Source organism: Syngnathus scovelli, chromosome 13 (genome assembly GCF_024217435.2).
Source record: "Syngnathus scovelli strain Florida chromosome 13, RoL_Ssco_1.2, whole genome shotgun sequence".
NCBI lineage: Eukaryota > Metazoa > Chordata > Actinopteri > Syngnathiformes > Syngnathidae > Syngnathus > Syngnathus scovelli.
The window spans coordinates 1,754,054-1,778,965 of record NC_090859.1 but is presented as its reverse complement, the minus strand read 5'-3'; the positions used below and the strand labels follow the sequence as shown (position 1 = coordinate 1,778,965).

The following is a 24,912-nucleotide window of genomic DNA, read 5'->3' as shown; positions in this document are numbered from 1 at the left end:
ATTATATTATATTATATTATATTATATTACGGAAGGCACACAAAACAACTTTACAGATTTCGTCATTAGGTCCACACAAAAGACGCACTTTATTAAAAGGCGCACCTTTGTTTTTTGAGAAAAGGCTTTTAAGTGCGCCTTATGGTGCGGAAAATACGGTACATTTGATGCATGTACCAGTGGCCAGAAGGTGCCAGGTAGTATTGTCCCTGAACGCATTCGATGAACGAAAGTTCATGAACTAATTTGGACGAATGTGAACTGGACGTAGCGCAGGGGTCACCAACACGGTGCCCACGGGCACCAGGTCGCCCGTGAGGACCGCATGAGTCGCCCGCAGGACTGTTCTAAAATTAGCTCAAATAGCGGCACTTGTCAGTGAGCTGCATCTATTTATTTTACAGTCAAACCTCGGTTTTCCAACGTCCTGGTTCTCGAACAAATCGGAATTCGAACAAAAAATTCTATATTTTTTTGCTTCGTTTGTTGAACAAAATTCGGAGGTCGAACCTAGCGAGATGAGCCGGGAGGACCCGAGAAAACCCGACCGCGTGGCCCGGATGCCGACTGACTCCGTTGTTATTGTATTTTCGGTACTTTGAGGATTGTATTAACCTCTAATCATGCCTCCAAAGAAAGCAATTGGGAGCAGTAAAGCCATCCTAAAACACAAAGACGCTCTTAAAGCAATGCGACAGTGAGTGCCCGGCGCGCTGGGGTTGCGCGATCAGACCAAATTAAGCTCCCTGCGCACTGAGGTCCACTTAAATTTTGGAATGTACATCAAGACCTTAAAAATATTTTCTAAATTTTAGCGACGGCTCCGTCACAATAATGCGACCAGCGTGGTGCACTTGCGCGGTCAGAGACGCGCTACTGTTGCGCGTTCGGCGGTGCGCTGCAGTTGCGCGATCAGACAAAATTAAGCTCCCTGCGCACTTAGGTCCACTTAATTTTTGGAAAATACATCAGGACTTTAAAAATATATTCTAAATTTCAGTGACGGCTCTGTCACAATAATTTGACCAGCGCGGTGCAGTTGCGCGGTGGGCGACGCGCTACGGTTGCGCGGTCGGCAGTGCGCTGCGGACAAATGTGCGCAAATGAAAAAATGCTTATAAGAGGCATGTCTTGAAAAGGATTACATTTTTTCCCATTATTCGGAATGCGACCGATTCGTTTCTCGAACCACCTTCTGGAACGGATTGTGGTCAAAAACCAAGGTTTGACTGTATTTTTGCTATTCTTGTTAAAATCACACTTACATGTGAACTGGAAATGACAATAACAATACATTGTGAAAGCCAAATTGAGCAAATTGGCTATTTCAGAAGTGTGTGTCAAACTGGTAGCCCTTTGCCTTAATCAGTACCCAGGAAGTAGCTCTCAGTTTAAGAAAGGTTGGTGACCCCTAACATAGCGCATTTTCACTTCCTGAATGTTTTGTGAACGTGTTCCTTCTGGGGCCAATGAACGGTTTTGAACGGCAGTTCACTTCAAGAATGCCAGGTTTTCTCTTCTTAGACTTAAAAAAAAAAAACCCTTCTTAACACACTGTCAATGAGGCTCAAATAGGCAGGGGGCAACAAATGGTCACACGGTGCGTGCGTTATCAAAATGCGATGAAAGCGCAATAGACACTCGATGTAAACACTTGTCACGTGATGAGCATCCCCACGAGCCCTTTCTTGTCAAACGGCAACAACAAGGTAATCCCTCGCTACATCGCGGTTCGTTTCTCGCGGTTTAACTACATCGCTGATTTTTTTTCCAAATTAAAAAAAAATTTAAATTCAAAATAAATCTTTTAAATTGAGGAATCATGGCACAAAATATGCCCTCACGCAAGCAGAAGGCAGGGAGTGCCCACACAATTGGAGCGTACACTTGTACTTTTTTATAAAAATGTGTTATAATAATAAGAGTTCTAAAAACATATTTACAGTGTGGTACCTTGTTATAGAAAAAATATTATAATAAAAGAGTTCTAAAACATATTTACAGTATGTACACTTGTACCTTGTTATAAAAAAAATTATAATAATAAAAGTTGTTCTAAAAACACATTTAGAGTATGTGTTGAGAATTCTCCATGTTATTTATGTTATTGAGCCATGCTTTGATTTGAGATAGGGTGCTTTATTTTGAAGGTCGTTTTTAGGCGATATCACTTCCTGTTTCGCGTATATACAGTATGTCTGTTACAGTTACAGCAGTCATTGACGATGTAAATGGGTCTCCTAACAAGAAAAATGAACGATCACGTGTCTAACCTTTAGGACAATGTAGTATTGCTCCAAATGTTCGTTTACATTCCTTTAGAGGTCCGTTTTCGTGTGTTAGCACGATTGCGAATTAGCATATTTCCGCTAACTTGTTAGCCTGCCCAGTACTTCTTGTTAACACTTGTTAGCTCCAGCTCAGTGGTCTAGTGGTAGAGTGTCCACCCTGAGACTGGAAGGTTGTGGGTTCAAACCCTGGCCGGGTCATACCAAAGACTATAAAAATGGGACCCATTGCCTCCCTGCTTGGCACTCAGCATTAAGGGTTGGAATTGGGGGGTTAGATCACCAAATGATTCCCGAGCGCGGCACCGATGCTGCTCACTGCTCCCCTCTCCCCCAGGGGATGGATCAAAATCACACGGGGATGGGTTAAATGCAGAGGACAAATTTCACCACACCCAAGATGTGTGTGTGACGATCATTGGGACTTTAACTTAACATATTACACGCACACGTATAATATTTATATTGTCAATATAAATATCAATATCAATTCGTTTACATTCCTTTTCGTTCCGTACATTCCGTTTTCGCGTGTTAGCACGATCGCGAATTAGCATCTCTCCGCTAACTCGTTAGCCTGCCCAGTACTTCTTGTCAACATGTTACACGCACACATGTATAATATTTACATTCGCAATATTTATACAAACTTTTCTGTATGTTATTTATACTATTAATGTATTATTTACATGTTTGAAACAATTACTTAATGTTCTAATAATAAAATATGCACTTAAATGGTTTCATATACATTGACACAAAAAATGTACGGATGAGAGGTTGACCCTACTTCGTGGATTTCACTTATCGCGGGTGGGTTTTTGAACCAATTATCCGCGATAAACGAGGTATTACTGTAATACATTAACTATAAATTAAAGGTTAGTTAAAACAAATATGATGTTACTTTAAATGTTTTGCACTTAATTTGTACATCCTTTATTTCCTACCACTATATGGCACCTCCAGCAGATTGTGTTTGCACAATCTGGACCATAGTCATGTTTTTGTTTCAATACTTTCAAGAAAAAGACGATTCAAGCAATTTTCTCTTGTACGTATTTAAGATTGTAAGAGGATAGCAGCACCTGGGTACTAGTGTGAATGAAATGGGTCAAAATGCCAACATGACGGATGGTAAAAATTTGCAGCAACATTTTTTGATTTGGGGACGAAAAGAACTATTGATGGAATCTACTCCCTAGTGGGGAGTGCACCAGTCGCATTCCTTGCCATAAAGTTAACACCACCTATGCCCAAATTACTCAATGCGTGATCGTTTTTCTTCTGATTAAGGAAGGTATTCACACCAACACAATAAAAAAACACACTCAAAAAGTGAGTTGAATTTGATCCGATCTGATTGAGTCTCTGGGTTCAGGAAAGTGTACAGCGCCAGACCGCTTTTTCTACCCTGCCGAAGCTCGTGCCCGCGCGTGGAGTCAAAAAGCCGGTACTTTACTCCTGCAGTCCACACACTTATGAAGTAGCCTGCCAATGTTACAATTCTAAAAATAGGAGAGGAAGGGGGCAGCTGATCGTGTATGCTAACTTGAGGTGGTGTCATCCAACAGTACAAAATCAATCTCACAGAAAAACTGTGGCTTCTTGACTTCAATGTTACCTGCAATGTTAAATTGAGTAATTCACTGACCAACTCAATCTGAAGAGCATTTCTGTAGCTGCCAAACAAAGCTGCTTGACTCTTGAGGAAGGCACGGGCCACACCATCACCTGGTGTTGTTGAAAACTTCCTCAGCCGACTTTTTAGAGATGAAACCTAATGGAACAACAGTGGAACAAAAAATAAATACATCAAATTTATGTGATCATCAGCTACTAAAAACATTACATTCACATTTTCTACTCTAAGGTACACAGTGGAATGTTTTAAACAAACTCATCTAAAGCTTCTGATTAAGAGTGAGTGGAGATTAATTTTCTATTGGAATTTTACTATAATAATTTTAAAAACCGGATTAGTTAATAGTTTTTAGTCTTCTATTTTTCCTACCTAATTAATATTCAGTATCATGAGAAGCTACTATAATACTACTATGACGATGACTATCACTGCGACTGCTGCTTCTACATCTATTACTACTATTACTCCTACTACTGCTTCTATTACTACTACGACTGCTTCTATGACTACTACTACTTTGACTGCTTCTCTACTACTTCTACGACGATGACGACTACCATTTCTACTGCTGCGTCGACTACTACTACTACTACTGTTTCTACTACCACTACTACAACTGCTATTACTACCGTATTTTCCACATCATATGGTGCACTTTAAAAGCCTTTTGTGTGGACCGAAGTTGTTTTGTGTGGCTTCCGTAATATACAGGCGTAATATGTAGACCCGATGAACCAATCAGAGGACAACGAGACAATGACGAGAGGGAATGTGGCATGTTTAACGGCGAACTTGCCCAACTGTTTAATTCGGATACAGAAGATGAGGACTTTGATTAATTTGCCTATGAAAATTGATTAACAATAATGTGAGTACAATAAAGTACAATTGAACTTATACAACCTCAACTCACTCACGTGTTGTTTCTATGACTTTTCTTTTTTTTACCGCAAGTCATGACATGCATGCGCCCTATAATGCGGTCTGTGGATTAAGTGCAGAAGAGCCTTTTAACCCGAAGCGCCTTATGGTGTGGAAAATACGGTACTCCTAGTAATACTACTTGTGCTACTATCACCATTACCACTACTACTACTACTACTAGTACTCCTACAATCAACGGAATTTACCACAGGTGCACTCCCATTAAGCTCTAAGAACCTCTCAAGGCTGATTAGTGTAAACATGATGCAGTTAAGCGTATGTGATTTCTTTCTATATTTATTTTTTATTTTCAATAATTGTGTGAGGTTTTAAAAAATTAATGTCATCATTATGGGGTGTTGTGTGTAGATTTCTGAGGGTAAAAAATAATTTATTCCATTCTGGAATAAAACTATAACAAACATGTATTTGAACAAAATGTAATATGTAAACCATATTGTATCTGTAAAATGCATGTGTCTAAACGAGGCAGGGACTGGTGAGGTGGTGTATAACATCAGTGAGCCTGTGACTAGCACTCCTGAGTGAGCCTGTGACTAGCACTCCTGAGACCGTGGATATTCCCACGCGTATTACGGGAAATAAGTGTCCAATCCAAACCCATACAAATTGCTTCACAAACATGAATAAATAAACTTCTTAGAAAGACAGTCTAAACCTTGTGACAAGAGATTGTTTCATGTCTTGTGTGCGTAAGCATGGGGCCAATTTGTTCATCAAAATGGGTGCGGGATGACAGAATATAAAAGAAAACATCTACAACTTCGATTGCTCCTCACCACATCATGGGGTAGGCATTGAAGATCATTATAGGGTGTTTGAAGGGTGTTTGTGTCCACATTCAGGATCACGATATCCTCCATAGCCATTCCAAGAACTTTCTAAATACAATAAATATAGTTAGAAGAAAATCAAGATACGAGTTGTACAAATAAGAATATAAACAAAATATAAAGAATATAAAAAAGTGTACGTGTGTGTGTGCGTGTGCCTTTTGTTTTTCTACTTTTTTAAGTAACCCTTTACCTTTTCAACTCTCACTAACTTCCATGGCTTCAATCAATCAATTTGAAGAATTTCAGATTGGTTTCCTCTGCTGTCCACTCGACTGGGACAAGCTTTACTGACTGACTAATGATCTTCTCTTAGCTATGGACTCCGACACCTCATCAATACCATTATTACTTGATTTTAGTGCTACTTTCGACACTGCCCAACACAACATAAAAGCTGTTCTTTTAGATCGTCTTTAAACGAGTTTAGTACAGTTAGTTAGGTCATTCTAGCTTCCATAGTAGAAGCTATACTACATTGCTAATAATGACTGTGGGGCGCAGCTCCTCACAGCATCCCCAATCCAACCCTTAATGCTGAGTGTCAAGCAGGGAGACATTGGGTTCCATTTTATAGTCTTTTGGTATGACGCGGCCAAGGATCGAACCCACGACCTCCCAGTCTCAGGGCGGACACTGAGATGGTCAAACAGTAATCCCTCGCTACATCGTAGTCCGTTTATCGCGGTTTCAGTACATCACAGATTTTTTTTCCAAATAAAAAAAAAATTAAAAGTCAAAATAAAACTTGTAATTGAGGAGTTATGGCACAAAACTTGCCCACACGCAAGCAGAAGGCAAGGAGTGCCCACACAATTGCAGTGCGTACACTTTTTTATAAAAAAATTGTTATAATAAGAGTTCTAAAAACCTATTTAGTGTTGTACCTTGTTATAGAAAAATTATTGTCATAATAAGAGTTAAAAAAAACATACTTACAGTATGTACACTTGTACCTTATTATAAAAAAAATTATAATAAAAGTTGTTCTAAAAATATATTTACAGTATGTGTTAAGAATTCTCCATGTTATTTATTTTATTCAGCCGCGCTTTGATTTGAGGTAGGGTGATTTATTTTGAAGGCCGTTTTCAGGCGATACCACTTCCTGTTTTACGTTCGTGTACATATGTCTGTTACAGTGGTATAGGAGTCATTGACGATGTCCCCTAACAAGAGAAATGAACGATCACGTGTTTAACCTATAGGACAATGTAGTATTGCTCCAAATGTTCGTTTACATTCCTTTAGAGTTCCGTTTTCGCGTGTTAGCACGATCGTGAATTAGCATCTTTCCGCTAACTCGTTAGCCTGCCCAGTACTTCTTGTCAACATGTTACACGCACACACGTATAATATTTACATTTTCAATATTTATACAAAAATGTCTGCATGTTATTTACACTAGTAAATAATAAACATATTATTTACATGTTTGAAACAATTATTTAATGTTCTAATAATATGCACTTAAATGGTTTCATATACATTTATTGACACACACAAAATAGATGAAAAAAAATGTACAGATGAGGTGACCATACGTCACGAATTTTACTTATTGCGGGTGGTTTTTGGAACCAATTATCCGCGATAAACGAGGGATTACTGTAATGTCACATGTGGTCTCCCGGCGGGATCGGTACTGTTCATCGGGTGACATTATATGTAAATATAACATTAGCTTTCATTTTTCTGTGAAATATACCCAATTATATATGCCGTGGAGTTGCTGTAATCTTGAGGCATGTCTTGATGAAATTAAACAATGGATGAACACGAGGATCTCAGAAAAAAAATCTATTATTATTAACTTTGTTACTGGTTTATTGTTTTTCAAATATGTTATATTCTTTTTTGTTTGATTTGTAAGTACAGCACTTTGTTTCAGCTGTTGTTTCTAAAATGTGTAATGAGTTATCTTGAGAAAATAGCATTTTTTTTAATATAAAATGAATACAACTAAACACAATAGTTTCTGCGAGCAAATCACTTACCTCCATGAGGCTGGAATGCACTCCAATGAGGTAGGGCATTGGAGCACTGAAAAGAAAATCATGTGATGCCTCAAAATTCAATGTATCTTTTTGGTTAGGTTTAATGAATCTTAGCATGAAAGATAAAGATAAGTTAAAGCAACAAATCTGTTACTGCAGTTGAAGAAAAGAGAAAATGTATTAGCGCTATTTCCAGTGACATATCAATGCATTTTTTTGCCATTGCTATCCACCTTATTCCTACACTTCATGAACTTTGGCATGAATTAGGTGTGTGACTCCCGGTTATATGAAAATGTGCAAGTCCACTTTCTATGACAGTTGCAGACAATGTGGGAACATCAGTTGTTGCAGCTTGTACGCAGATCATTGACATCTCATTCTGAACAGTACCCAGAATGACAGTGTGGTGGCGATCATAGCGTGGTTCTTGTCACACACTTGTGAGGAGTAACGACAGAAAGGACATTCGACAACGCTGCAGAGCTGAACAGCAACGTAACGACAATCTATTAAGATATCAGGACACATATCATAGAAAATCGACTTGTTCTGGTTTTAAAATCATTTTCTTGTCTATTTGGAGTCTCCAGGACTGTAGAAAAGTGTAATCTATCCCTCCAGGTGCTGCAGAGATACTTTTATGGTCTTATTGGAGGGCTATATTTTACTCCGTTCAGATTTCTCCGTTTTCTGTGACTTTTTTTATCTATCCGTTGGGGCAGGACAAACCAAATAAGGTGTTGCCAGACGGAAATCAGAGTACCGTATTTGCCGGTGTATAAGTCGACTCGGTGTATAAGTCGACCCCCTAAAATTCGACGTAAATTTACGATTTTATGATATATCCTTTGTATAAGTCGAGCTCAATTGTTGCATTATATTAAACTTCAAAATTCAATCAGAAATATGCGAAATTTATTGACGAAATGTGTTCAAATTCGCGAGTTTGTAGCGAGCGATCTATACGCCATTTTAAATATTATTTCCTTCATGACCCTGTGATATTACGCGCCGAGAGAGACTAACAACAATGAATACTCTTAGAAACTGGTTTATTTTTAGTTAAGAAACTACAAATTATAATTATAAAGTGATTGCCGGTACATAGAGTTCAAAATTCGTCTTCATCGTTGCTAGTTCCGAAAAGCTCGTTCCATTCGTTTTCGTTTAGTTTGTCGTCATAAAGGGCATCTTCTTGGTCTTCTCTATCCTGAGAGCGTTTGGCGAATATTTTCTAAGTGCCAACGGCTTTTGCGCCATAAAGAGTCCGCCCTGGCTGGTTCCCCATGTCGGCCAGAACAAGTGAAAATTCGGCCTCTTCCCCTGGAAGTCCGGCCAAGTTTGGCGAATATTTTCAAAGTGCGAACGACTCAACCGCCGTAAAGTGTCCGCCTCGGCTGGTTCCCCGTGGCGGCCACCACAAGTGAAAATTCGGCCACTTCCCCTGGAAGTCTGGCCAAGTTTGGCGAATATTTTCTAAGTGCCAACGACTCAACCGCTGTAAAGTGTCCGCCTCGGCTGGTTCCCCGTGTCGGCCACCACAAGTGAAAATTCGGCCTCTTCCCCTGGAAGTCCGGCCAAGTTTGGCGAATATTTTCTAAGTGCCAACGACTCAACCGCCGTAAAGTGTCCGCCTCGGCTGGTTCCTCCGGTTGGCCAGAACAAGTGAAAATTCGGCCTCTTCCCCTGGAAGTCTGGCCAAGTTTGGCGAATATTTTCTAAGTGCCAACGACATTCATTTAGACATGGCGATTGAATGTTTACGTACCGGTAGTTATTGTCGTTGCTTGACGCGCGATGACTCGCACATTCGCTCAATACCCAGTACTTCCCCCTAGCAGTCATCGTCGCTGCCTGGCTTTCGATGTCCGTTATTGAGGTGAGAATATTTGAAATTGTTGCTGAGGATGCGTGTTAATGCGACGAACGCTTTATAATGATTCAGTTTCTCGATATTTGATGAGCCTGACGGACGCACACCCACGCACAATGAGATGCAGGAGAAACGGCCTTGGTTACCATCACATTTGAAGCGATGAATATGAAGTTAAATATTATGACTCGGTGTATAAGTCGAGGTCGATTTTTTTCGGTCGATTTTGGATCGAAAAACGTCGACTAATACACCGGCAAATACGGTAATAAACATGGTGGATTCGCGAATCCACCATGTTTATTACTCAGAGAGACTTTTGTAGTCCAAACAACTCAAGGATGTCAAATTGGCGAGATCAAAATGTTCCGTTGTTGGATGCATCAATCCACACAAACCATCCCACAACATCAGAACCTCAAAGAAGTGTCTGGTCAAATTTCGTTTTTCAAGCAGTGTTCCCACGTCTGTGGGCAAAGTCCTGCTTGTTCAAGGAGTGTTTCAGAAATCTTTTCTCAGTATAGAGAAGGATTCGCCAAAAGACTTTGTTCCTTTGATGGTTCAGTTCCTTCAATCTATGGAAACGACGGTCACAGTAAAGCGGTAAGCTTGAGATGACACAAAAATAATAAACTGTGTTTTAATTTGTCTATTCACTCGTCTTCATAACTTTAGGGTCAGTCTTTCTGCTGATTTTGGAGCTGTGCGCTCTATGTTTTCACTTGTGGGTGTATTTTGAGTAGTTGTATCAGATGAATTGCATCAAAGGTACTGTATCGTTCTTGGGGAACACAATAATGTAGTAAATGCATTCGTTAGCTTCTCGCTAGCGCTAGCATTAGCTTACTTCGTAGCTTGACTGCAGTGCTTGTTTACAAGACGGCCATAGCATTAGTGTCAGTCTTTCTGCTGATTTTGGAGCTGTGCACTCTACATTTTCACTTCTTGTGGGTATATTTTGAGTAGTTGTATCTGATGAATTGCATCGAAGGTGCTGTATTATTCTTGGGGAACACAATAATATAGTAAATGCATTTGTTACCTTCTCACTAGCACTAGCATTTGCTTATTTCGTAGCTTGACTGCAGTGCTTGCTGACAAGACGTTCATAAATATTGTGAGGGGATTTATTTTATTACGTGTTATGTATGGTGTATGGACAGGTCTTCTGCCGTTGATATCTTTTAATTAATCAAAAAGTTTGCGGCGCAAGTAAAGGCTACCTTGGCTAAAAAAACTTCAAATATGTCGACCGGAAAGGGAGGTGCACATCTTGCGACCTGAAGTATCTCATTTGCATTTAAAGAGACCACACCAAAACGGCTTGCTCTGAGCCGCACCTCAGAAGAAGTACATAAGAGGGACCTGTGATGGTATCAAAACGAGGAATTCAGACAAAAGCGTTACTGTTCCACTTTATATAGACCACAACTAAATGAGTAAAACATAAAATGGTAGAATTTATTAGCGTGATATACGTGGGCTTTAAAGGGCTAGAGACATCCCTTTTTTTTTTCAATTAGAACGGAATTTGATAGAATGTATAAAGTGAACACATTTGCCGCATTGGAAATTAAAAATGGACACCGATTACTAAGAATAAAGCTGAAATGAAATGCCAGTTTATCGATCGGGTCCCGCACGAAGCCAAACTGGCGGCGCCATTACTGTGACGTCACAAGTTGTACATCTGGATGTCAACAAACCCAAACAACATGGCAGATGACAGCGACAGCTCTGTTTCTAGCGGCAATATTAGCATAATTTTATCCGATTCAGAAACCTCTTTCGACGCAGAATATGATGAATCTAGCAGTTCACTTGGGCTGAGCTGAGCACATTTTCTGAATTGTGCCCCTCCCGTCACTCTGGTTAGGTTGGCATAGTAAAAAGTGCTCTTGGGGGCTTTAGAGTGCCGAGTTGATCTCGGCACATGAAGACATGACCACCTGCAACGTTTGGTTTAGGTTATATAAGCATTTTTAATTCTATTGCTTAAATCGCATTTTCTCGACGAACTGAGCGCGTTTTCTGAATTGTGCCTCTCCCGTCACTGTGGTTAGGTTGGCATAGTAAAAAGAGTAGAGTGCCGAGTTGACCACTGCGAATGAAGAAATGAACATCTGCAGCGTTTGGTTTAGGTTTTAGGCGCATTTTTAATTTTATTTCTTAAATCGCATTTTTTCGATGAGCTGAGCACGTTTTCTGAATTGTGCCCCTCCCGTCACGCTTCGACATACTTTTCAAAGTCAAAGTCTCAAAGTCTCCTTTATTGTCAATTCCTCCGCATGTCAAGACACACAAAGAGATCGAAATTACGTTTCTCACTATCCCAGGGTGACAAGACAGCGTTCACAACGCACATACAAGTAAACAACACAGGAAAAATAAAACAAGAAGATGAACAATAAGCGTGATAGCACGCTAGCCGCTCCCGATGCACAGCAGAGTCCGGAAAGATAAGACAGAGTTCACAACGCACATACAAGTAAACAACACAGGAAAAATAAAACAAGAAGATGAACAATAAGAGTGATAGCACGCTAGCCGCTCCCGATGCACAGCAGAGTCCGGAAAGATGACAGTCAACCAGGCCACTGTGAACACGAGCACACAGCAGGCACGCACTGTCCGGTTCGTGGATCCTATCAGGCGAACTCAACCCATCTTGTCATCCCGCGAACGAATGTACGCCAGGATAATGGAAGGCACGGCTAGGCGAGCTGGGTTGGCCGCAAACCTGGCCCGACGTATCTGCGCTGGCCCCTCTTCTCTTTTTGTTTACATTCACTGAAGCTAAACGCGTACAACTTGAGACGTCATGAGACGTCACTTCCGGCTGGCGGCTCGGTGCAGTCAAACTCGTCTGTGCGGCAAATTTAAATGATATTTTTCAGAGCAACAGCTTCCTTTTCATTGTTTCGAGCGTCAATTTATATTTATAAGCCCATAAGCTAACTAAAACCGATTTATACATATACCGGTGTCTCTAGCCATTTAAGGGCAGCTCTAAGGGCAGCTGACCACACTTTTCCTTTCATCGGGCGCAACGAGCATTGCTCGCTCGTCCGAGAATGGGCCTACTTTAGTGGTATTTGAGAAAATATTTAAATTCCACTTCTTGATAATGTAGCAGGGTAGGAGGATGACAAAAGACACCATTAACAAGAACTACCTACATGTTTGACTACCTCTGTCGCTTCAGACGTAAGGAAATGGACAATCACAATGGGGTGTATCAGTACCTAAACCATAATAAAGTAGGTCGCATTTTGTTAAAAGAGGTTGGACATTCTTATTTAGCTTAAAGCAGACGAAGAACCCAGCCAAACCTAATACAATGCCGGGCATTTCATGTAAATCTATAATTCGCATGATAAAACTAGTTTGTTCAATCATCAAAATTTATGTGAATATCTATCCAAACGTCAACTTCAACCGCTCGCTCAAATATGAGACCAATGGGCCAATTTTGAGCGTTTGAGCATATGTTCTCTGCCAGAGACAGCTTGCTGCAGCTTACTGACAAAAAACCTTACTGTCCATTAAGTCTAAAATATTCAGCAATCCTTCTAATAATTTTAGAGGTTGAAAAATATGAAAGGGTCATGTCACTTGCAGAGTTATAGTTCTTTACTAATGATGATGAAATGGTTGATGATTCCACTGTTTCCATCACTGGGGAGGCTACGCCTCACCAGTGCCTCTTCCCCTAAAGCAGTGGTTCTTAATCTTGTTGGGGGTACCGAACCCCACCAGTTTCATATGCGCATTCACCGAACCCCTCTTTAGTAAAAATAAAAAAAATAAAATTCAAATTCAAGACAGATTTTTTTTACTGGTGCACAAAATGAGCTGTGCATGAACATCACCTTGTTCAAAGAACAAAACCAACACAATGCACAAACTCACAACAAATTACATACCAGGAAATCAGTGTGACTTCTGCGTCATCACAAATTTACACGATATACAGGTGTGTTCAGACCTCCACAGTGGAGGCTCTGCCGAACCCCTGAGACAGAGATTGAACCCAGGTTAAGAGCCACTGCCCTAAAAGGACGTTATAGCGAAGATGGTTCATTTTTCAGTAACTGGCCCAGTTTAAGTAGTTTTTACCAGGAAAGTTAGCATTTCCAACTTTATCCATTCATTTGGGAGAAAAAAAATGAAACAACAAATGAGGAACTCAATGAGGAAGTACGGAAGTCACATACACAGACGGAGTGCCTGGTAAAGTGCTCAAAGCATGTGCCAATCATCTAGCCCCTACCTTCACCAGAATCTTCAACCTCTCCCTGGCTCAGGCTATCATCCCCTCCTGCCTGAAAACCTCCACAATAATACCGGTGTCGAAGAGGTCTCTCATCACCGGCCTGAACGACTACCGCCCGGTGGCTCTCACTCCGGTAATCATGAAGTGCTTTGAGAGATTGGTTCTTCAGCACAACAAAGACTACCTCCCTCTAGACCTCGACCCCCACCAGCTCGCGTACCGGACAAACAAATCTGCAGAGGACGCCATCGCCATTGCTCTCCACTGCACTGAACCACCTGGAGCAGCAGCGGAGCTACGTCCGGATGCTCTTTGTAGATCACAGTTCCGCATTTAACACAATAATTCCGGACAGACTCACCACAAAACTAGTCACTTTTGGCCTCCATCCTCTCACATGTGCCTGGATTAAGGACTGTGAGACTTGGTCCCCACGTCTCCTCCACTCGCACGCTGAGCATCGGCTCTTCTCAGGGCTGCGTACTGAGCCCCCTCCTCTACTGTCTCTACACCCAGGACTGCAGACCGGCCCACAAAGACAACCTTATCGTCAAGTTCGCTGACGACACCACAGTGGTTGGTCTTATCTCCAAGGATGACGAGGCTGCCTACAGAGAGGATGTCCTGAGGTTGGCTGCCTGGTGCTCAGAGAACAACCTTGCCTTGAACACCAGCAAAACAAGGGAAATGATCATCGACTTCAGGAAGCATAACACGGACACCTACACATCAACGGCGAGCGCGTGGAAAGGGTCCACACCTTCAAGTATCTCGGCGTCCTCATCTCAGACAACACCTCCTGGACAGAGAACATCACCTCCATCACAAAGAAGGATCAGCAGCGGCTACATTTCCTGAGAGTTCTCAGGAAGCACAACCTCAACTTCAACCTGCTGCTGACCTTCTACCGCTCATCCATTGAGAGTTTGCTGACATACTGCATCACAGTATGGTTTGGCAGCTCCACCGCTGCTGACAGGAAGAGACTGCAGAGAGTTGTCAAGGCAACACAGAAAATCGTCGGCTGCCCACTCCCCTCCCTGACGGACATTTACACCTTCCGCTGTCTCAGCAGAGCCAAGGCTATCTCAGGAGACAGCTCCCATCCTGGCTCTGTGCTTTTTGACCCGTTGCCCACGGGGAGGCGTTACAGGAATACCAGGACAAGGACAACCAGACTTAAAAACAGCTTCTCTCTCAATACGAACATGTGATAAGCCTGATCTCTTTGGACTACATCCTTTCACATGCAATATATTTATGCTTGGTCACCATAACTGTGGATTTGTCACTTTGCAACCTTGTTTACATTGTGCGTATATATATATATATACGTGCATTTGTCACTTTGCAACCTTGTTTACATTGTATATATATGTAGTTTAACATCTATCATATTTTCTATACTTTATTTTTTTATATATACTTCATTGTTTATTTTGCACTGTTGGGCAGCTCCAATCTCGTTATACTATGTATAATGACAAATAAAAGGCATTCTGATTCTGATTCTGACATACGTTTCTCCATGAGAGCCTTCAGATACACACAGAGCAGGGTATAAGCACCTTAAATATTTCTCCTATTTTGACAGAAACATATTACAGGCATGTTATGAATACACCTGAAGACTATTTAAATAGCTTAGTATTAAAGTTTTATTTGTACATTTTAAAGTGTGAGAAAATGCTATTCATCATTAATTTTATATATAATCTTTATACAGGACTGTCTCAGAAAATTAGAATATTGTGATTGAGTTCTTTATTTTCTGTAATGCAATTAAAAAAACAAAAATGTCATACATTCTGGATTTATCACAAGTCAACTGAAATATTGCAAGCCTTTTATTATTTTAATATTGCTGATTATGGCTTACAGCTTAAGAAAACTCAAAAATCCTATCTCAAAATCTTAGAATATTTCCTCAGACCAAGTAAAAAAAAAAGATTTATAACAGCAAAACAAAATCAAACATTTGAAAATGTCCATTAATGCACTCAGTACTTGGTTGGGAATCCTTTTGCATGGATTACTGCATCATTGCGACGTAGCATGGAGGCAATTAGCCTGTGGCATTGCTGAGGTGTTATGGATGCCCAGGATGCTTCAATAGCTCATTTGCATTGTTGGGTCTGGTGTCTTTCAGCTTCTTCTTCACAATACCCAACACATTCTCTATGGGGTTCAGTCAGGAGAATTGGCAGGCCAATCAAGGACAGTAATGCCATGATCAGTACACCATTTACTGGTGGTTTTGGCACTGTGGGCAGGTGCCAGATCATGCTGGAAAATGAAAATCATCATCTCCATAGAGCTCTTCAGCAGACAGAAGCATGTAGTGCTCTAAAATCTGCATTTACTCTGGACTTGATGAAACAGTGGACCAACACCAGCAGCTAACATGGCTCCCCAAACCATCGCTGACTGTGGGAACTTCACACTGGATTTCAAGCAACTTAGATTTTTCTCCTCTCCAGCCTTTCTCCAAACTCTGGCGCCTTGACTTCCAAATGAAATACAAAACGCTTTCGTCTGAAAAGAGGACTTTGGACCACTCTGCAACTGTCTAGTGCTTCTTTTCCATAGCTCAAGTCAGACGCTTCTTCTGTTGTCTTGAGTTCAGAAGTGGCTTGACCATGGGAATACGGCTATTGTAGCCCATTTCCCAGACACGTCTGTGAACAGTGGCTTTTGATACCTGGACTCCAGCTTCAGTCCACTGTCTTTGAGGCTCCCCCAAATTCTGGAAGCGACTCGTCTTCACAATGCTGTTACGTGTGCGGTCATCTCTCTTGGTTGTGCAGCGTTTCCTGCCACATTTCCCCCTTCCAACAGACTTTTTGTGGATGTGCTTTGAAACTGCATTCTGTGAACAGCTTGCTTTTTGAGAAATTTCTTTTTGTGTCTTACCCTCCTGGTGGAGGATGTCAATGATGGTCCTCTGGACAGCAGTCAGATCAGCAGTTTTCCCCATGCTTGTGATTTAGTTTACTGAACCAAGCTGAGTGTTTTTCAAGGCTCAGGAAACCCTTGCAGGTGTTTCGAGTTAATTAGACGATTCAAGTGATTAGTTAAATACCCGACTAGTATACTTTTTGATGATATTCTAATATTTTGAGATAGGATATTTGAGTTTTCTTAAGCTGTATGCCATAATCAGCAATATTAAAATAATAAAAGGCTTGCAATATTTCAGTTGATTTGTAATGAATCCAGAATGTATGACATATTTGTTTTTTTTAATTGCATTACAGAAAATAAAGAACTTTATAACAACATTCTAATTTTCTGAGACAGTTCTGTATATAGACTTGCCAGGCATAAGTAAAGAAAAAGAGAGGAAGTTTCTAAGCAACTGGAAAAGGATGTTGACTAAGTTTTACAAATGTAAATATGCAGTACAGTAATCCCTCGTTTATTGCGGATAATTGGTTCCAAAAGCCACCTGCGATAAGTGAAATCCGCAAAGTACGGTCACCCTCTCATCTACACATTTTTTTTTAATCTGTACATTTTTTGTGTGTCAATAAATGTATATGAAACCATTTAAGTGCATATTTTATTATTAGAACATTAAATAATTGTTTCAAACATAATACAATAAATAATAATAAATAATACATTAATAGTATAAATAACATACAGATTTTTTTTTATAAATATTGAAAATATAAATATTATACATGTGTTCATTTCTTGTTAGGGGACCCACTTACATCGTCAATGACTCCTGTACCACTGTAACCGACATATGTACACGAACGTAAAACAGGAAGTGGTATCGCCTGAAAACGGCCTTCAAAATAAATCACCCTATCTCAAATCAAAGCACGGCTGAATAACATAAATAACATGGAGAATTCATAACACATACTGTAAATATGTTTTTAGAACTCTTATTATTATAACTTTTTTATAACAAGGTACAATACTGTAAATATGTTTTCAGAACTCTTATTATTATAACAACTTATTTTATAAAAAGGTACAAGAGTACGTACTGCAATTGTGTGAACACTCCCTGCCTTCTGCTGGCATGTGGGTAACTTTCGTGCCAAAATTACTCAATTTAGAAGTTTTATTTTGCCTTTTAAATGTTTTTTTAATTTTGAAAGAAAATCCGTGATGTAGTGAAACCACGATAAACGAACCGCGATGTAGCGAGGGATTACTGTATATTAAATTAAAGATGGTTTGGTCTTATTTGCATAGCACATTTTAAAAACACATTGTCTCACACAATATTTAAGATTTCACAAGTATTTCAGTGGAAATGCAAACTCACCAGCAATAGTCTAAAAGATGATGGGGCAAGACTGGAATGTAAACATGCTGCCAGTGCATAGGATATAACATGGCAGCAGACCCATGGACACAAGCTGTTAACTGTTTACAAGAACAGAAAGGAAAAAAGGTTAAAATGATGCACACGCGCACAGACGCGCACACACACACACACACACGCACACAAACGCACATGCACACACACACACACACACACACACACACGCACACACGCACACACACACACACACACACACATACACGCAAACGCGCACACACACACACTCACACACACACCACACACATATTAAAGGTGTAATGGTTAACCGTGCCCATGGTTCGGTCCAAGTTTTGGTTTTTTTAAGCGACGGTTTGGTTCAAACTTCGATTCAGTTCAAACATTACAAAAATAAAAAACACTAAATAAACAAATACTTACTAGTATAATTTATCACTTCACATGTTATTTTCCCTTTAAACCGCATGAGGGCGCTCTAGGCCTGTGGAATAATCGGAACTGCAATTGACGAGTCTGACATTCACTGACTTCCACCATCCACTGACTTCCAGAGTCAGTCGTGACACAAAGGATGACGATTTCGATAGATTTAATGATTTGGAGTGACACGGACGGTTCGATAAACTTGTTATTTATGTTATAGTTATTTGATATATAGTTCCAAGTTCAAGTTCAAGTTTACTTTATTGTCAAAAATTCTATGTAACAGGGTTAGCACATAAGTTTGAAATTGCGTTTGACCAGTCTCCAATGTGCAGTTTAACTAAAAACATTTAAATAAGACATTGACATAAATCTCTTTCTTTCTCACACACACATACAACACACACAACACACACACACACACACAGCTAACTTACTCATACTGAATTTACAATTCTTTCTCTGACATATTCATTCACAACATAAACACAGACAATGCACATTTACACATTGCAGTCATTCAAACACTAACATGCTGATAAGACATGTGCAATACTATACAATAAAATACTCTCTCTTACATTCACACACACGCACACACACACACACAGTGTGTAATAAGAGTATTGACATAATACAGACATAACCCCCCCCCCCCCCACACACACACACACACACACACACACACATACATATACAGCAGCAGAAGTACAATCAGTGGTCATAGAAGTAAAGTGAAAAAGTGTAGATCTGTATATAAGGTGCAAGAGTAAAGTGCCAAGTGGCATGGTGACTTTGGAATGTTCAAGTGGTTTTCCTCAGTGTGTTCATGAGTCTGATGGCTTGAGGAAAGAAGCTGTTACTCAGTCTGCTTGTGCGGGACCGCAGGTTGCGGTACCGCTTCCCTGATGGTAGAAGGGAGAACAGTCTGTGTGCAGGATGAGTAGTGTCTTTGATGATGTTCATTGCCCTCTTGGAACAGTGTGAAGTGTACAGTTCCTGAATGGCTGGAAGGGGTGACCTGATGATCTTTTCTGCTGTCCTCACCACCCTCTGCAGCGCCTTTTTGTCTGCAGCTAGGCAGCTGCCATGCCAAACAGAGACGCTGCTGGTCAGGATGCTCTCAATAGCACCTCTGTAGAAGGTGGTGAGTGCAGAGGTGGGGAGGTCGGCTCTTCTCATCCTTCTCAGGAAGTGGAGTCGTGTCTGCGCCTTCTTGACCAGCGCAGTGATGTTGGTAGTCCATGAGAGGTCATCAGTGATGTGCACTCCCAGGAACCTTGTGCTTTTCACAGACTCTACTGCACTGCCGTTGATGATGAGTGGGATGTGTGTTGGTTGTTTCTTTCTGAAGTCCACAGTGATTTCTTTTGTTTTGTTTACATTGAGAAGCAGATTGTTCCTATCACACCAGGTGATGAGTTGCTGTACCTCCTCTCTGTATGCTGAGTCATCGTTGTCTTTGATGAGGCCCACCACTGTTGTGTCATCTGCAAATTTGATGATGTGATTCGTTTCAAATCTGGCAGAGCAGTCGTGGGTCATCAGCGTGAACAGCAGGGGGGATAGCACACATCCTTGCGGCACCCCGGTGTTTATGATGGTGGTCGCTGAGGAGTTGTTTCCGACTCTGACTGTCTGCGGTCTGTTCGTTAGAAAGTCCAGCAGCCAGTTGCACAATGAAGTGCTGACGCCTATTGTACTCAGCTTATTCACCAGATGTTGGGGGATGACTGTGTTGAACGCAGAGCTGAAGTCAATGAACAGCATCCGCGCGTGACTGTTTTTGTTCTCCAGATGAGCCAGGCAGAGGTGGAGTGCTGTTGCTATGGCGTCATCAGTGGAGCGATTGGGGCGGTAGGCAAATTGGTATGGGTCCAGAGTAGTGGGGAGGGTGGATGTTAAGTGGGCCTTCACCAGTCAAAGCACTTCATCATGATGGGAGTGAGTGCTATGGGTCTGTAGTCATTCAGTGATGATGCTGGTGACTTCTTGGGTAGTGGTACGATGGTGGTAGCTTTGAAAGTTGCTGGTATGATGGCTTGGTTCAGAGAGGTGTTGTAGATGTCTGTGAGGATGTCAGTGAGTGAGTCTGCACAGTCTCTGAGCACGCGCCCGGGTATGTTGTCTGGACCTGCAGCTTTCCTGGGGTTCACCTTGAGTAGGGTCCTCTTCACGTCCGCTGGGTCCAGTTGAAGTGTTGTGCTGTCTGGGTGTACTGAGGTTTTTGTGGGTGTTGTGGTGTTTTCTTCAAACCGGCTGAAGAAGGTGTTGAGAGAGTTGAGGAAGTCTGTGTTGTCCTCACACGGTAGGGGGGATGGTTTGTAGTCTGTGACTGACTGGATGCCTTGCCACAGGGGTCTTGGGTCCTTTGTGTCTGTGAAATGTGAGTTGATTTTTTGACCATATGCACGCTTGGCTACTCTCACGCCCCGGTGCAAGTTGGCCCTGGCAGTCTTGAGGGCCTCCTTGTCCCCAGACTTGAAAGCAGCGTTGCGTGCCCTCAGGAGCTCACGTACCTCCCTGGTGAACCAGGGTTTTTCATTTGCTCTCACTGTAATGTCTTTGGTGACGGTTACATCTTCCATGCAGTTCGTTATGTATCCAGTTACAGAGTCTGTGTATTCGGTGAGGTTGACGTCCTGGTTGGTGGTGGCCGCCTCCCTGAAGACAGACCAGTCTGTGCGTTCAAAACAGTCCTGTAGAGTTGCTGTGGAGCCCTCTGCTTCACAGTTGGTTTGCTTCTCGTCAACAGAGGTCTGTAGGCTGGAATTAGCATAACAGAGAGATGGTCTGATGAACCCAGGTGGGGGTGGGGAACCGCTCTGAAGGCCTGTCTGATGTTGGTGTGGACCTGGTCAAGTGTGTTCTCTCCCCTTGTTGCAAAGTTCACACACTTGTGGTAGTGTGGCATTATTGTTTTCAATTTGGCCTGGTTGAAATCGCCAGCGATTATGCAGACCGAGTCCGGGTGTGTGTTTTGTAGTGTACTCACAGACTTGTACAGGATGGAGAGTGCTTCCTTTGTGTTAGCGCTGGGGGGGACGTAAGCAGCTGTGATGTTGACGGTATTGAATTCACGCGGTAGGTAGAATGGACGGCAGTTGAGGGTTAAAAACTCAATGTTCTCTGAGCAGTGACTTGTAGTAACTACAGCGTTTGTACACCAGTTGTTGTTGATGTAAATGCACACACCACCTCCTCGAGATTTACCCGTGCTGGCGTGGTTTCTGTCCGCGCGGAAAGTTGTAAACCCATCCAGTTTAATGGCGCTGTCCGGAACGTTGTTGTGAAGCCACGTCTCTGTGAGGATGATCGCGTTGCATTCTCTCACCTTTCGTTCTGTAGTTAAGTCCAGCTTGAGATAGTCCATTTTATTTTCCAACGACCGCACGTTTGAAAGGAGAATAGATGGAAGTGCTGTTTTGTGAGGGTTTCTCTTCAGTCGGTGTGTGATGCCGGCTCGGGAACCTCCCCTTCTCCTCCGGCGTGTGCTCAGACTCCACCGCCGCTTCAGCTGCTTCCAGTGTCGGCTGGTGGGGGAGGGGGAGCCCGCTGCCTCGGAGGTTCCTTTGTCTCGGGACATTATTCCAAGACCGCGAAGAATTTCGCGATCCATGGCAAAGTTAATTCCGGATATATCCTTTGTGCAGTTGTTGCTTCTAAGTCCCAAAAGTGTACTTCTGTCGTATGCGATTCTCGGAGACGATTTGGACGGTACATTTAACACAAAACACACATTTTTATCGGGAGCCGGCTTGGCCGCAGCCTCACAGGGCGCCGCCATCTTGTTATATAGTTTATAGTATATAGTTATATAGGCCTGGGGAATAAATGGAACAGCAACTGATGATGAGTGCGACGTCAGCGCCACGTGTACTTCCGGAGTCAGCAGCAGCGTTTTTTTTTTTTTTTTAAGTGACAGAGGACGAAAATTTCGGTGGGTTCAATGATTTGGAGTGACACGGATGGTTTGATAAAATTGTTATTTAGGTAATAGTTATTTGATATATACACTGCTCAAAAAAATTAAAGGAGGCATGAATTCAATTAGACTTTTCTGATAAGGTTTTGGTCAGGTACGCGGTAGAGGAGGTTGTTCATCAGTTTCAGCTGCATTGGTGTTGATGGAATTAACAACAGGTGCACTAGAGGGGCAACAACGAGATAGTCCCCAAAACAGGACTGGTTTTGCAGGTGGAGGCCATTTCAAGTTCCTCCCTCTTGATCTTTTTTAACTGGTTTTCCACAAGTGTTGGCTTTAGCTAGAGCAGGGGTGGGCAAACCTTTTGACTTGCGGGCCGAATTGGGTTCTAAATTTTGACCGGGGGGCCGAACCAGGAGCAGATGGATGTAGTGTTTGTGTGAAGTAATATAAACGACCTGTAAAGGTCATTGCATAAAAGGTTTTGGCCTTTAGTAGGTAGTAAAGCATGGATATTCAAAAAAGGTTTTTTGAAAACAAATGCATTTATTAACAGCATTAAAAAAAAAAAAACATCCCTAAAAAACTGCTATCAGTGATTCTCATAAAATACGACACTGTTATTATGAATAACAGTCTCCATCACTTCAGTGCCTGCAGGTCAGGTTTTGACCGGGGGGCCGAACCAGGAGCAGATGGATGTAGTGTTTGTGTGAAGTAATATAAACGACCTGTAAAGGTCATTGCATAAAAGGTTTTGGCCTTTAGTAGGTAGTAAAGCATGGATATTCAAAAAAGGTTTTTTGAAAACAAATGCATTTATTAACAGCATTAAAAAAAAAAAAAACATCCCTAAAAAACTGCTATCAGTGATTCTCATAAAATACGACACTGTTATTATGAATAACAGTCTCCATCACTTCAGTGCCTGCAGGTCAGGTTTTGACCGGGGGGCCGAACCAGGAGCAGATGGATGTAGTGTTTGTGTGAAGTAATATAAATGACCTGTAAAGGTCATTGCATAAAAGGTTTTGGCCTTTAGTAGGTAGTAAAGCATGGATATTCAAAAAAGTTTTTTTGAAAACAAATGCATTTATTAACAGCATTAAAAAAAAAAAAAAATCCCTAAAAAACTGCTATCAGTGATTCTCATAAAATACGACACTGTTATTATGAATAACAGTCTCCATCACTTCAGTGCCTGCAGGTCAGATTAATGAAAGATGTTTATCTTATGAGATCACATCAAACGGCAAACATTCTGACCAAATATATCATCTGGAAGAATCGGTGAAAGCATACATCCAAATAAAGTAATCAAAACGGCAACACGGTGAGGGGTATCTGAAAATCAGAGCAGAGTTTTAACTCACAAACACCTGGTAACAGAGGTGAGGAAACGGGAAACACTTCCTTAAAGTAAGCCTTAAGAACTTTATAGGTTAAGATTAGTCACAAACAGGTGGTGCATCAATGTCCTTGAGCATCCTGCATTGTTTGAAAATGAGAATTGTCGCTAGTTTCAGTCCCTGCTATTTGTACAGATCATATTCAAAATGCATTTTTTTTACAACAAACTTGAAAGCCTCCCCTTCATTTTCAGTGGGAACAGTGTTGTTGGTCTCCCTTTTTTTGCTAGTGTGTTATAGTCTGGAGTAAAATTTGTTGTGGCAATTCTCAGGAGAGATCCGAGGTGTTGGTCCGTTTACCTAGATCTGTGACGGGTTGATGTTGATGTTCATGTGGCTGAACGTCACGTCGCGTACGTCGAGCCAAATTGGCCACTCTTTTTAAACACTCGGCACCCTGTGTCCACCTTGCTTTTCCTTGGGCGACTCATTTTAATGGAAGGATTCCAGGGGAAGGTTTGTGGGTGGCTTTAGCGTAAAACTGTATCCGAAAGCTCGGCGCGCAAATTACAAGAATGCTGTCGTCACAGCCCACGCTCTAAATTCGGCACTGATACAAATAGAGCGCGAGTGCGCCATTTCCGTACTACTGAGTACGTACACGCACTTGTGAGTGTGCACCGAGCTTTCTGACACGGCTTCCGGTAGTAATTGCGCAGGCGAGTGGTTCCCCATCTACTGGGGAAACGCAGTCATTGCAGGCAAAATGACCCCAAAAAAATGTTTAATAATACAATTTATTTAGGGTTGGCGGGCCGGATTAAACGGTCCCGTGGGCCGGATGTGGCCCGCGGGCCGTAGTTTGCCCATACCTGAGCTAGAGTCATTATCATGACTGGGAGAATGAGGCGATTTCTTAACCCTCCTGAAGTTGCGCAGATTGTCCAACTCCTCCAGGATGGCACATCCATGCGTGCTGTTGCAAGATGATTTGATGTGTCTCCCAGTACAATCTCCATAGCATGGAGGAGATTCCAGGAGACAGGCAC

The 24,912-nt window shown here is 41.6% G+C and overlaps 1 protein-coding gene and 1 long non-coding RNA gene across 11 annotated transcripts in view; both read right to left on the bottom strand.

Annotated features, from left to right (window-relative positions):
• Positions 1–24,912, bottom strand: part of dennd1a (DENN/MADD domain containing 1A) — a 147,529-nt gene that overhangs the window by 60,128 nt on the left and 62,489 nt on the right. For 8 of the 10 annotated variants that reach the window (XM_049738648.2, XM_049738645.2, XM_049738649.2 and 5 more), the window contains 4 exons: positions 18,149–18,249; positions 7,709–7,754; positions 5,658–5,759; positions 3,913–4,068 (listed from right to left, as the gene is read on the bottom strand). In XM_049738648.2, coding sequence (XP_049594605.1) covers positions 3,913–4,068; positions 5,658–5,759; positions 7,709–7,754; positions 18,149–18,249 — 405 coding nt within the window. The remainder of the gene's footprint in view (positions 1–3,912; positions 4,069–5,657; positions 5,760–7,708; positions 7,755–18,148; positions 18,250–24,912) is intronic. The other 2 variants (XM_049738647.2, XM_049738654.2) reach the window with 1 other exon arrangement.
• LOC137840864 (uncharacterized) lies at positions 11,716–18,138 on the bottom strand. The gene is made up of 2 exons (XR_011087987.1): positions 14,762–18,138; positions 11,716–14,659 (listed from the first exon to the last, which is right to left on the bottom strand). It is a non-coding gene; the product is annotated as an uncharacterized lncRNA (long non-coding RNA).